At 34.0% G+C, this 14,164-nt stretch overlaps 1 protein-coding gene across 21 annotated transcripts in view; it reads right to left on the reverse strand.

The window, feature by feature from the left end:
* Nucleotides 1-429: 429 nt before the first annotated feature.
* The window catches only part of rdx (BTB/POZ and MATH domain-containing protein rdx), a 208,177-nt gene continuing 194,442 nt past the window's right edge, over nucleotides 430-14,164 (reverse strand). For 14 of the 21 annotated variants that reach the window (XM_088204915.1, XM_088204916.1, XM_088204923.1 and 11 more), the window contains 5 exons: nucleotides 12,024-12,183; nucleotides 3,135-3,714; nucleotides 2,873-3,051; nucleotides 2,658-2,800; nucleotides 430-2,565 (listed from right to left, as the gene is read on the reverse strand). In XM_088204915.1, coding sequence (XP_088061041.1) covers nucleotides 2,412-2,565; nucleotides 2,658-2,800; nucleotides 2,873-3,051; nucleotides 3,135-3,714; nucleotides 12,024-12,183 — 1,216 coding nt within the window. In that variant the 3' untranslated portion in view covers nucleotides 430-2,411. The remainder of the gene's footprint in view (nucleotides 2,566-2,657; nucleotides 2,801-2,872; nucleotides 3,052-3,134; nucleotides 3,715-12,023; nucleotides 12,184-14,164) is intronic. The other 7 variants (XM_088204927.1, XM_088204928.1, XM_088204920.1 and 4 more) reach the window with 1 other exon arrangement.

A 14,164-nucleotide genomic window follows, 5' to 3' on the forward strand; every position in this document is an offset into this window, starting at 1 on the left:
TTATACTTTTATTGTGACAATATAATTTTTACATTATTTTTTCACTATTTATGATTCTTTTTATTTGACTTTTTTTTATTTGACACATATGTATCATATCTATTTAAAATGGCATTATAAAATGACAAAATTAAACATCTTATCAATGTCTTATTAAGATAAGATAGTATTTTAAAACTATTGTATTCATAAAAAATTTAATTATTCTAAACTATATAAAATAATGGAATATGCATATAAATAAAATATTTAATTAATAAAGCATAGTTATTTTATTTAAATTATTTTACCCATTATTCAAGGAACGTTTAATCTGAAAGATAAATAAAACAATATTATAATAACCTTGGACATTTTACTGGTTTCTTGCAATAAAATGTTTATCGGAGTCATGGAACATAAGGTAATATTTATTAAAAAAAAAAACAGTTTAAAGTTATATTATACTTTAATTATGGATGATGCAATGAAGATAAAAATAAAAGTGTAATTCACAATAACATTTGCATTAAGTTTGGTGAATATAACATAAAATTCATGTTATACTGTAAATTGTCGGCCTGTCGCCACGTCGTCGGCAAACGGACCGACAATCGCACACTGCACCTTACATCCTGGTTATTTGGCCGTGCAATACTACCACTGTTCCACAGTCGATCGAGTTAAATGCAAATATGATACGGAGTAGAGCACTATGCAAGATGAAATAAATTCATTACTTTTATCACAGAACATTATGGCTTATATTTTACAATAAATTTAACAAGAACTAACATGTTCGCAAAGACTTTATGAATCTTCTGTTATTTAATTTTGGATGTGTCATAAAAATTAAAAAATGTATTGTCAAAATTAAGTGTCCACACGCACTGCAAATAAAAAGTACATTTCATTATACATTTTTTATCTTATTAAAAAAAGTTCAGGCAAATAACAAAATTTATTTACATTTAGTCATCAACACTATAATTTTATAACACATCTGTTCCCCTAAACAGATTAGATAGTATTACAATTTACAGATCCTCATAGCAGCAATAAGTCAAAATTGAATTATAACATCGAATACGGAGCGATGGAAACAGACATAAATACAAAAATGAAATGTACTTAAAACGTGATACATAAAATCGATTAAGAGGCTAAATAAAAAAATCAACAACAGACCACAAAAGCTGTTTAAATATATATAAATATATATCGATTATAATTTTGCACAAAAACAATTTATAAACATTATCGACAAAATTGTGGACATCAGACGGGAAAAAAAGCAATTAAAAAAACAGTGAAATGACATAGAACAATTATAAATCTCCTAATACAAATAACTAATTACAATATACAAGGATTTCACTCGACACCCTTTACGGCTTGAGCCGCTTTTCCTTCTTTAGAGATCATTTAATGTGACCGAATTGACCAAATTATAAAAAAAAAAAACAAAATAAAAAAAACACTACCTATTAACAATGGTAAAAATAAAACGAAAGACGAAATCGATTCGAAGCCAACCGGTCACTTGAGAAGAATACGAAAAACAATGACAAAACTAAAACATAAGACGGAGGAACTTGAGAATGCAACTGAAAAGTTCCACTTATCACAAGATTGTTCAATCCATGAACTCAATCTGGAATAGGACTTTATACATGTATATTAATTTAATGCCAGTTTCGTAATAAAAATTAATTTTTGTACATCGATACTGATCTTGATATTTGATACACGATTGAAAGCAATTTTTCATATCGACGAATTTAATAAGAAATGCTTTTATTTTATATATACACTAACTAAATCAGTTTCGATCAAAGAACTTGGCACATTTTTTTCCAATATACATTAAGAAAATTTGGTCTCACTGAATTATTTGTAATTTCATTAACATTATGAATCAGCGTTCTACTGACATTATTTATATACCACAGTTCAGGTTCACACAAATGGTCTGGTGGGATTTGTGAGATTCTACATTTAATTAATAATTAACTAGTGTAACATTACAATAATTTTATTCGTTACTTAGTCCATACTGTACTTCATCATTATAATTTACATTGCTTAAGTGAAATAAACGTTTGCTACATAATCATACACACAAGAATGTCTCTTCATTCAATTTATTCCACTGAACACATTTGAATCGCTTTTTAATCATAGTCTCATTATCTTTTACAGTCATATCAAATATTTTCGTATTGTTACATACTTAGTTAGGAAAATATTTGAACATTTACTAGTTTATCGCTCGGACAAGAGCATCTCGTCGATAGCCTGATCGACATTTTCGTTCACAAATCAATAACTCTTGTACGCAACATATAAGACTGTAATACAAATGAGAGGATATTGATTTATTAATGAATATTATCACAATATTGGTTTAAAAATGTTTTGAGCACATGTGCTCACGCCTGCTTTACTCGCTTGCGAGGGGGTCCTATCGGAGGAATTTGTTGCTGTTGCGTTGCTAAAGCTCGAAACGCTTCTGCGATTAAATGCGGATGTGAATTAATCATATTTTTCCAGCCTATGGTATCCATGACATCAGTAGCATGACTTCTGGAATAAACAAAAAAAGGGTAAAACACTTTTAAATGCCGTTCAAATGCGATTCATTAAAACGTATTGAACGAGAAGAATGAAACCCCTACGTGTTGATGAAGTCTATGGTCTGGGCCTTGAGCTGATCCGCCGAATGTAAGTCTGCTAAGATCAAAGTATCAGCCGCCGTATCCACCGACAGGTTCATACATAACGCCTCTTCGCACATAACTTTTAACCTTTCTAGAGCATACTGAAACATAAAGATATAAATTAGCACATAAAACCAGAGTATATTCAACAGATTAAAGCTAAGAATATATACCTTATCAGCCGCTGCTAATAAATCGTCTGCCATTTTGTCAAGGTTTGGTGCCCGACCAGTATAAATAAACCGTAACATCTCTCGTAATACTTCATGATCGACGTCCGTAATATCTACTCTATTTCTTTTCCTCTCTTCCATTTCGTGTTCAAACATGGCTGCAAAAACAGGACTGCGAGCTGAAATTTTATTAATAAAGTATGTTATTCATATGCTATTTATTTATATATATATACATATATTTAAAACAAGGAGGACTCACCGGCTAAGATGGCTTTGTGCGCTTGGAACTCTCTTCCGCCGACGGCTAGCGTGACGTCCGAGAAGCGCTCGTTGTCAAACAACACTCCCAAGTCGTCGGACAATCTGCACTCGGGAACTTTAAACTGAACTATATTTGACTGTCCACTAATATTTATACTGTCCGCTACCACTGAAACTTCGCAGAATATCGTGAGCTTGTCTTCGGGCAGAAGGCCGTTCGCCTCGTCCAGGAGGAAGTCTCTTCTTATGAACTTCTTGAAGCCCCAGTCTTTGCCCTGAACGAACCGATACGCCCGCTGCGACTCCATCGCTTTGGTTTCTTCCCGCTTAGCGTTCAATATGGAAAATTTAAACTTCGCCCGTACTTCAGATTTATTACAAGACACTAAAAGAAGGTATAACGAGAGGTAGTCTTTGCTTTCTTCGTCCAGCCCTTTGGGGTTTACTCTGAGACACCATTTTAATTTATCACTCGCGCCCGCCGAAAACGTCGACGACTTGAGTACTTCGCCCATCTCCTCTCGGCAAAAACTAAAGTTGTTTATAGTCCACATGTAACTAAATTTAACCACTTTCACCTGAAACAAAAGAGACAAAAGGAGCATTAGTTTTTTATATCAGTTTTCATCGATCTGAAACGCCCGATTCGAATTTCGCAACGTTCTCGCGTAACAGAGAAAGTAAGAGAGTTGGAACATTTCATCGAGGAGAAAGTCCAGGGGGCCCCACGTGCGCAGGTTACGCAACAGAGGGGAAGCGGAGGGCCTACGCGCGGGGCCAAGGAACCCGACCAAGGCTAAGGACCTCGTCGGGCTATCCAAGGTGGGAACGCGATTAGCAAACGCCGGACGCGAGTGCGCGTGTCGAAAATATACGACTTCCTAGGGTTAGCAGCTCGAATTAATCGACAGCGGGGTTTGCCTCGAAAGCTCGAGAGTTGAATAGCCTCCGAGTTATCTATGTACAAACAGAAATAGTAAGAGTTCCACGTTCGTCTCTTGAGGTTAACTCTTATCGGGACATTAGCACTTGAAAGTTACGCTGAGGAAATCTGTCGCGATCCCACGCGGTCGAGTATGAATCATAAATCGTTTCATACAATGTATTAAAAAAATTGAAGATCTGACAAAATATGAAATTTGCAAACTGCAGAACAATATTCACGATAATAATCGTAAATGTGCGTACGTTATCTTAATTATTTTATACGACAAAGATGGTTTAATTAATAAAATAGAGAAAGCTATTGTTGTTATATTATAGCACAGTTAATTATCATTCGAGAAAATGATATTAAATTATTTATCAACAGTAATATCAAGAGAAATTACCCATCGAAAATAATCAAATAAAGTCATAATATTGATTTTTTACTAAATAAACTAAATTAAGCAGTTGTTTATTTTTAGAGATGTATTACTATGCAACTAATCTTTTTGTTTTATTTCTCATATACAATGTACATATCTTAAACTTACTCTTAGATTTCTTTGATTGTTTATGGAAATGAACGATCCTCATGGTTAACTTTAATATACGAGGATAATTTTATGAAGCAGTGATTTTATATTATAGTTCCTAATTTTCCATCGTACAATATCGTACTGTACTAAAAATAACCGTTTGACTGCCGAAATCCGATAAATCGAAAATCGCCGGATCAAAGTCATCATTTAAAAAAGAATCAAATACATTTCAAGGATGTAATGCTTTGAAAGCTTAAGAGAAAAATAACATTTTTTCTGAACATATATTTTTTATTATGCAATACTTTAAACCAGGAGCGGCTAATCCAAATGATCTTGCGGGCCACTTTGGAAATGCATGATAAATCCGCGGGTCACATATACAGTAATATATCCCCATATTAGATTTAGATACACTATAGACATTTTTTTGGAGTGAAAAATTGAAACATAATAATATAATAATAATGATACTAAACGTACATTGTAAAGAATCTCGCGGGCCGGAAAAATGTTCAAGGCGGGCCGCGGGTTGGCTACCCCTACTTTAAACCTATGAGTGGTATCGGCATACGGTGGTCAATTTCCACAGTTATGAGGTACCCCAAATAGTTATATATTTACACATAACTGAGAAAATATAAATAAAAAATATTATATTTTTAATTTGATTTTAAATGATTTTTATACAAAATAATACCAATGAATTAAAAAGTACGAAATAAATAATAACATAACATAACAAAAAATATTTTCTATTAATTGTATGAAAAGTATTGAGAGCATCTGAATTAATTAAAAAATCCACAAAACCCGAATAATATGTGTAAAATAAATTAACGAAATTTAATAATATAATATAAGTGTGCAAATAAATTATTAAAACATACTAATACAATAAAAGTAGTAAAATAAATAAAGCGATTTTTTCCAAAAATTGAATATATGGAAAGAATATTAATTATGGAAAAATACGTGAAATTAACTTACTCCCGTATGTATACTAACAAACCAACAAATGTGTATAAATTAACACGCTACTCACTAATCCAAAAAGCTCGGCAACTAAAGGGTTAATACCATTATTTTAAAGATCGTCGTTTCAGTTCAGTTTATACTATTACGCGGTGGAGTAAGCATCAGTAATTTTTTTAAGCAGTATTTATTTTTATATTTAAGGTAAATATGTCAAACAAACTGACGATTACAACATAAAAATATAGCAGTATTAGATTAGATAATAGAATATAAAGGATGCCCTAAAATCAGGACGACACAGGTTGAATCAGATATTATGCAAGTCATTGAAGATTCATCGAAGAGACTTACTCCTCCAAGGCATTTAAAACGCATTATTTGAACACATGTGATTAAGTAATGTGAATTTGTACTCGCGGTTCTTTATTATTAAGATAGAGAACCGATAAAAGGGGAGGGGGGGGGCAAAAATTGACCAGTCAGTGGTCGTTTTTTTAATATTTCTATTACATTAAAATTTATAGTATTCCATTAAATGACATATGTACATTTTTCTGGCCAAATTTAAAGGAAGGCAAATGCCCCCTCTTTTTTTGCAACAAACAATTCAATCCCAAATTGCATTGTCTCTAATCGTACGAGTCCATCTTTAAGCGACACCGATATTTTCAAAAAGACGTCCTGGACTGTCAAAGATCATTCTATTTTATCCAAGCATCCAAAACTCTATATATAAGTCCAAATCCTGGAAACAATCGCCAGTATACTTCAATTTACTCAAAACAACAAACAATAACGGCAGTTGACTTTGCGAAATAAATTATTACCAGTCAAATTGACTCGGCTTTGACGAAGATATAACAGTTTAGCAGTCATTAAACCCGATATTAGCAGCCATAATCGTAATCACAGGAATGACATTTAATTTTCCTCATCTAAATTACTCGTAAATTAAAATAAAATAATACTGACTTACACATATTTTACTTCAGCCGCGTGCTGAAGGGTTAGATTTGTTTTGATAACTTTTTTTACCCATCAGATGGCATCAATAAGAAAAGGGGGAGTTTCACAGCGACACAAGAATTTATTATTTTTTTGTGTTTATTTCAGTATGATTGAGGTAGCTGAAGATGCATTAAACATATGAAAATACATCTATGTTATTACAGCTCCAACTCAGTATGGTCTGTATGCTGATGAAAGGTAAGTAGAATAAGCGACCCATGACTTTTGTAATTCAACTATTCGCCGAGGTCCCCCGGGCGAGGTTGTTGCGCCTCTGCGAAACAGTAAAACGCGAGGTTAACTCTTTAACCGCTTCCAGAGCCGAGCTGATGTCCGCCAACGGAAGGTCGACGAACGAGCCAAGTGATGAACTCTGGCGCTCGTCGTCACGCGCCATGTGTCGCATCGTCATGTCGTCTTCGGATTCGGATCTATCGAACGACGGCGAGGTTGTGGACCGCGGAAGGCTATCGACACCGAGGAAGAGGAGGAGGTGGCAGGGTTGATCGGCGAGATAAATCTCGCGTGCGATGACATAATAGTTCAAGGTCGGCCATTTCACTCGGCGCCGCGTTTAAATGGAAATCCGAAGAGGTTCCGCGAAGGCCGCGGACGGCCAGGGAGCGGTCGTCAACCCGAAGCCGACTACTAGAAACAAACGGCGAGATAGCACACAGGGTCTTTGAACAACGGAGAAGCGAGGAGCGTCAGTAAAAAACGCAAATGGACACTCTCGAGTGAGTTTTGCATAGCGGAATATAGAAAAAACCCAGTGGAATACAGCATTTTCTAGCAGAGATAGTACATTCATAGGCAATTTATTAGATAAGATAATCTATAGTAGAAAGATTCCTACAAATCGTATACATTCCATTCTCATTGAGATACCTAAATAGTCCATTAAATCCTTTTTGTGAAAAATACTAAAAATTAGAGCGCTACATCATCATTAGTTCGCTCGTAATAAAATTCAAGAATCATCTTTCACTTAGTGCGCCTCAATTTATAAGCCATCATTATTAAGAACGTTGAATGAGATGCTTGAGAAATTGAAATATACATATTCTTTTAATTTAAAGACTCAGCGTAAATTTCAGCGTACTACCAAACATACATATATAGATATCAAAGCAGGGGATAGGGAAAGAAACGGGTGTGGGCTGGTGGTAGGTAGTAGGGGGGTGGAAAATAGCAGACAGCCCTAAATACGGCATTCGTATGCGAATTTCGTGCAAGACACTCTTTTAACACATGTTTACGGCTGAAGCTAGATCGTAAACTGGAACGAGATGTCCTCTCGGCGCCGCCGCTGTAGCTTCGGTGCCAGAGCTTAAAGCTCGTCGAAGCTCTTTTTGTGCCGCCGCCGAGGCAAGTGCCCCCGAAAGGTTTATTTTTAATTTGAACCGCATTCGTCGATGTGAGAGAGCGTTTTGCAACGGAGAACGAGGCGAATCTGCAATAAGGTCGATCGATAGAGGCACAAAGCCTCGGATACTGTTGATATTTGGCGCGTGACTGTGTAAATCCAACATGCCACTCGACGGGTTGATCGATTACACTTTCAAGACGTGATTTAAAACGTAATAAATTCGGTGTAATAGAGACGCGATTGTAGTCATATTACGATCTCACGGTCACGGCGTGCCGATTTGAAATGTGTTCGAATCATTGACATTTTTCACCAAGGAAAAAAACGAGGGGGCGCCGATAATGTGGGCGCGATCGGACCTCGTTCATAACCAGAGAGCAATCAACGGACAGTCAAAATTATAAAATTCTTAAGTATGTGTACACATACCTAATTGAAAATAAGGATAATTGCGCGTGACGTCAAAAGTAGGAGAAAAATTATTTTAGTAACGAGCCATAGATTCCATATTTAGGTGATCAATTAGGAGTGTTGAAATCACCAGCTTCATCAATCATTATCATATTCTGCAGTACATCATTATTACGTAGCAAGATTAATCGATCGCATATTAAGTTGTACACATATAAACTAGCATGTGCAATTAAGGGACATGGATTAGGTATTACTAAAAAATAGGGATTCTGTGTTGACACAACTCGGGAATTCCCGGCTTTTATGCCGTCTCGCGTCCCGACATATTATGATCTTATACTGAAAAAGTTATCTGAAATCTGAAAATGCGCTAAAATCGAAAACATAATAAAGAATAAATAAGCAGCTCATTGTTTAACAAAGCTATTAGGAAGAATCAAATACTGAATAATTAATGAATATAAAACTGTTGACGATTTCAATAATATGATAACTATTAAACCACAAATGAGAAAGAACGTAAAAAACTTATGGAAAAATAGAACTAACGAAAGTTTAAATGACTTCAGCAGTTGAATCTAATGCTCACATTCATAGATAATTAATTAAAAAAATTGTGTCAAAGAATGGATTGACTGAATTTTATTTATGTTCACTGAAAAACTTCTCTCACATACATAAATTCTGAATTAAGAAACCGTGGCAAAAGTTCTCGATTAAATTAAAAGCGCTAAAAAATAAACCGACTGAATTTTATTTATGATCACAGAAAAACTTCTCAAGTAAAGCGAAGCAATGATTAATAAGATAACATATGAACCCCTCACCGCATACAGTGCCAAATATGGCCTTATTCCAAGTGAATTTGAAAAATCTCTTATATTATTTTTTGTCTCGCTGTATACAGTAGAGTCTCCAATTCGAGTAAGCGAGTACTCGATACTCGAGTATTTTTGTCTATTTTTCAAGTACTTGATAATCGAGTATTTTGAAAATTACTCGATTAATACTCGAAATTAAATTTTTTTTTAATATTTCAGAAACAAAAATAACTTTAACTCGGTCCGGTAAAGGTTAACGTCTTGCTTTTATTTGGCGTTTATGCCCGAAGTCCCGAGCTAGAGCGGTTACTATCAGGTATAATTTTTTCATAGTTCCATAGTTGCATAGTTCCGGTCGTCGGCTATGTTAGTGGGTACGACGGAGAAATTTCTTTTGTGTTTTCTGTTCGACAGTCCCGACTTATCTAATTTATGGCAATGAACAATATGAAATATCAACAAAATTTTTTTTAGGTTTTATGACTATGCAGTTGTAGCGTAAAGTGTTGTCAATTGTTTATACTGATCCCTCAGCTTAAAATATAAATCAAAACAATTGTGTGTTTTAAAGGCATTTAAAGTAAAGTCAGTTCTTTGCGAACCGTTTAGCTCTAGAGTGAAAGGGATTCACCCAAATACATCTTCGAATGATATAGATTTAAATTCTTCGCATTAATCAGAAGGAGTAGAATATTGTATATTGTTAAGAAAAAAAATCTATTCAAGAAGAATTACAAAATACTATTTTGTCAATAGTCAAAGGAAATAAGAGAAAAGCAGAGAAGGGAACGAAAGAAGAGAACATAAAAAGAGTTCAAAAAATTTTATATCTATAAAAAGCGAACAGATATAAATTAGAAGCCTTATCCAACGCGTTAATGACAATAAGACCAACATCAACAGCAACGGAAAGGGTTTTTTCCATAACGGGAATAATAAAACCAAAGGTTAGCAGTAATATTAAATTCGAGACACTTTTTGTATTATTGTTTTTAAAAAGTATGTTCGTGAAGTTAAAATAATTGTAAAAATTAACATACTAAGTATTTTATTTATTTATTTATATGTGCACGAGTTTGAATAATAGCTATTTTGGTACATTTGGTAAATACTCGAAAGTACTCGAGTACTCGAGTATTTTAAAATTTTAATATTCGATACTCGAGTAGTTGATGGTTCGAGTAATTGGAGACTCTAGTATACAGTGACATCAAATTTTTAGAAACAAAAAATTTAGTAATTACATTTTTTCAGTGAAAACATATTTTAGAGCGAATGTCATTTCAGGTATACACAGAGAAAATCTGAAGTAAATATCATATAACATGGAGTGGAATTGATTTATTAGATTCAATGCTAGGGTATTATAGAATACATATTTAGAAGTAAAAAGTGGTATCCTACTTATTTTTCATACAATTAATTTAAAATGTGTAAATAGTTTTGGAGAAAAAGTAGCATAACATTCCACTCTCGGATTTTAAACTAATAATTTTAGAATCATAAAATCAGATAATCTTTGAAATAAATTGTAGAAGATGAGATCAACCATTTGCCAGAGTGGAAAAATGTGTGAAATTTAATTGCATTGGAAAATCACTCATAAGATGTAAAGAGCATCTTTGCATAAATAGAAATAGAAATTGTTGTATTGATTGATTTAATTATAAGTATCGTGTGACTTAAAGCTAATAGTAGAGACGTAAACTCAAACTTGTCATCTTTCTCAATTATGAATAATGATGAAATGGATAGCTCTCGAACTGACTGTGTTAACGCAAATAGTTATATAGATTCTGAATCAAGAAACTGTGTCAAAGATTCTTGAGTAAATTCAATGCGTAGGAGAAGAGCGTCACAGAAAAACGTATCTTAAGTAAAGCGAAAGAAACAATGAAAATGCGTAAATTTAAGGTGCTATAGATTAAATTGACTGAATATTACTAATGGATACAGAAAAGCAAATTTGAAAGTAACCATATAAAGCAAGTTTATAAATAATTTGAACGATAAAATGCTGATCTTCGTATTTCATAGATAATCTTTACTCAAACCATACGAGAAAACTTATAAAAGAAGCACTGAATAATACACGAGAGGTGCACTCTGAATTAGCTCTATATAAAGTGATCTAATAAGTAGAATATCATCAATACATGTATTCGACGAAAACTGCTTTAAACGAAAGATATACATGTGACGCATTTAAAGCAGCCCTAAGATCAAATTTATGTAGTATATGAATAAGAACAACTAAAGAGGAGTATTTAGAGCTACTTCATAGATACGATTTAAACTTCTCTCGAATAAAATGAACAAGAATATGAATTCTACTAATGATCCTTGGAGATCTTTTCTCAACAGAAGCGTCGAAAGAAAGCCATTGAAGCAAGATTATGAAGAAAATGAACGAGAAAGACATTCACAACTGCAAAGAGTTTTGTGTGGAGAATGCTCTTCTCCAACTATACGAGAAAACTAAGAATAAGTCGACGGATTAAACTAATCACAGGAAGACTTATCTCGAGAGAAGCACCGAAAGATGCACAAGTGTGGTTTTCGAGAGATACGGACTAGAAGAGCCACCATCGCCGAGCAAGATAAAACCGAGAGATTCGAGGGTCACCGTCGCGCGGCCGTTGACGCCGATTTTTTCCCCAGTTTCTACTCTACGTACATACATACACACACAGAGCGTTTCGTCATTGCGCATTGGAGTCATTGAACGGGATGATATTAGATCGTGACAACGCGGTGCCGGTGGAACAACGGTTCCGATCAATGAGAGAGAATTCATCGCCCCGCGGTGCGATGACCGTGTGGACACTCACCTGTGTGAAGCACCAGTTTTCTGCAACGGGGGTGTTCCCGTCCTGTAGTGGTGGACTTGGTACGCGGCTCACGGCCATGCCGCCACCAGCCGGGTGCAGGTTGGATGAGACGCGCCCCGACTGCTGGCCGCCCGTCGGGCACTCGCTCGCCACCGGCAACCTGAGGACAAAACGGAGACAAATATTAGTAAAATCACAAGAATCGATACAACACTTTAAACAATATGGTACATGATGAGGAATTCGCGAAATCTCGACGTGGTCTTATCAGTCAATCAACCAATGCGTTGCGCTGGGTGCGGTGGTCGTTAATTAATTGCGTATCTGTTCGCTGGTCACTTATAGAGCAGACGCGACGTTCTATATTCAAAACTGTTTATAACCTCCATATATTGTTTTTGCGTGCGTAAAAGTGCAATACGGCGTGTACGTATATATGTACATACATTGATCGTATGTATAAGATCACTTTATTTTAGAAGATATACTCAAATTTAAAACTTTTAAATATCTATAATAAGCCGTTTTATTTTATTATCCTTTTCACCGCGGATGTTTGCCCCTGGTGAACAACATTCACACTGAATGTTCAACAAATATTTAAAAAAAAATACTTTAATGTAAATTGACATGTTTATTCCCTTTTATAAATCAAAACTAAGTGTTTATGTTCAATTTTTTTAATTCATTAAAACAGCTGCAGTGAAAGGGTTAAGAGCCCTTTCACCAATGAATTTAATATTTAACAAATAATTGTAAAAAGTAATTTTCAAAAATATTTTTGGCCCATAATATAAATGATTTAATATTTTTAATATATGACTTAGAATCAATGATGTTGTTCGATTGTGAAAAAAATGTCGAATGACTGATCAGAAATGCACTCTTAACCTTTTGACTTCCATGCGTACATTGATTGCTTGAAAATCTGGAGGCCAAAGTAAATATCATGGGCATTCATTATTTTATAAAAATTTTAAATACAGGATTTGATATATAATATTTAATTTAATAACTATATAGTCGCTTAAATAAAAATATTTTAACGACTACCGACCATTTTATGGCATAAAAGCATCAATATTTATTATACTGAGTTGATGCAAAAGTTTTAATGGTTTTTTTTTATATGAAATAAAAACAATTTTTTATTGATTTATTCCATCGGTTCTTGCAACATTCTCCCACCGTTCTATCAACTTTTTTTAATACCATTGAAGTAAAAACTCCGTTGACTTTTATGCAAAAAATGCATTAAGGGATGTTTTTACCTGCTCTATTGCATCAATATTTTACCATTAAAAAAAATTTGCAGTGATCTTAATAAATGACAATCGGAAGGAGCAAGGTCTGGAGAATAGAGTGGGTGTTTGATAACATCCCAATTCAATTAATTTAGCTTATGTTGGGTCATCACCGCCACATGTGGTCGCGCGTTACCGTGATGTAATAAAAACGTCAAAACTTTTGCATCAACCCAATATATATGTATATGGCATTTTTATATTCATTAGCTACTTTTTTATTTATATTTTGATAAAACTACTTAAATGTTCTATATTGTTTACTTACTTTTGTGTAATTATATACAGAAAAATAAAATCGTTCGTACCAATTTGTTTTTATTGTTTTACTACTGAAAACAAACATTTGCAATGAACAAATTTTTCAATATATAAAATACGACGACCAGCCTGCTTCAAAAACATTCACACTAGACCAGGGGTCGGCAACCTTTTGAGACGGAAGAGCCAAAAGTTACAATTTACAAAATTTCCCAGTTTTTAAAGAGCCAATAACATTTTTATTTTAATATTATGGTATTTGTTTATTTGATTTCTGATTTAAAATAATAGCTTTAAATGTGAAATAATATTTATTCATATAACACCATTCATATGCACCAATAACTAAACAAACAGAACAGTGTTGCCACATTTCAAAAATGTCAGCTGTCCACCTATTCTCACTGTTCTCTGTTGAGTGTTTTTATCCTGTTTAAAGTTTTTTTTTGCAGTATAGTATTTTTTATGAGTTTTTAAAATAAAATAATTATTAATATTTTCGCATGGAACTGGAGAGACGCATCTTGACGTCAAAAGAGCCACATGCGGCTCGCGAGCCGCAGGTTGCAGACCCCT

Source organism: Plectrocnemia conspersa, unplaced genomic scaffold (assembly GCF_051122295.1).
Source record: "Plectrocnemia conspersa isolate PC_06_02 unplaced genomic scaffold, ASM5112229v1 ptg000014l, whole genome shotgun sequence".
NCBI classification, from domain to species: Eukaryota; Metazoa; Arthropoda; class Insecta; order Trichoptera; family Polycentropodidae; genus Plectrocnemia; species Plectrocnemia conspersa.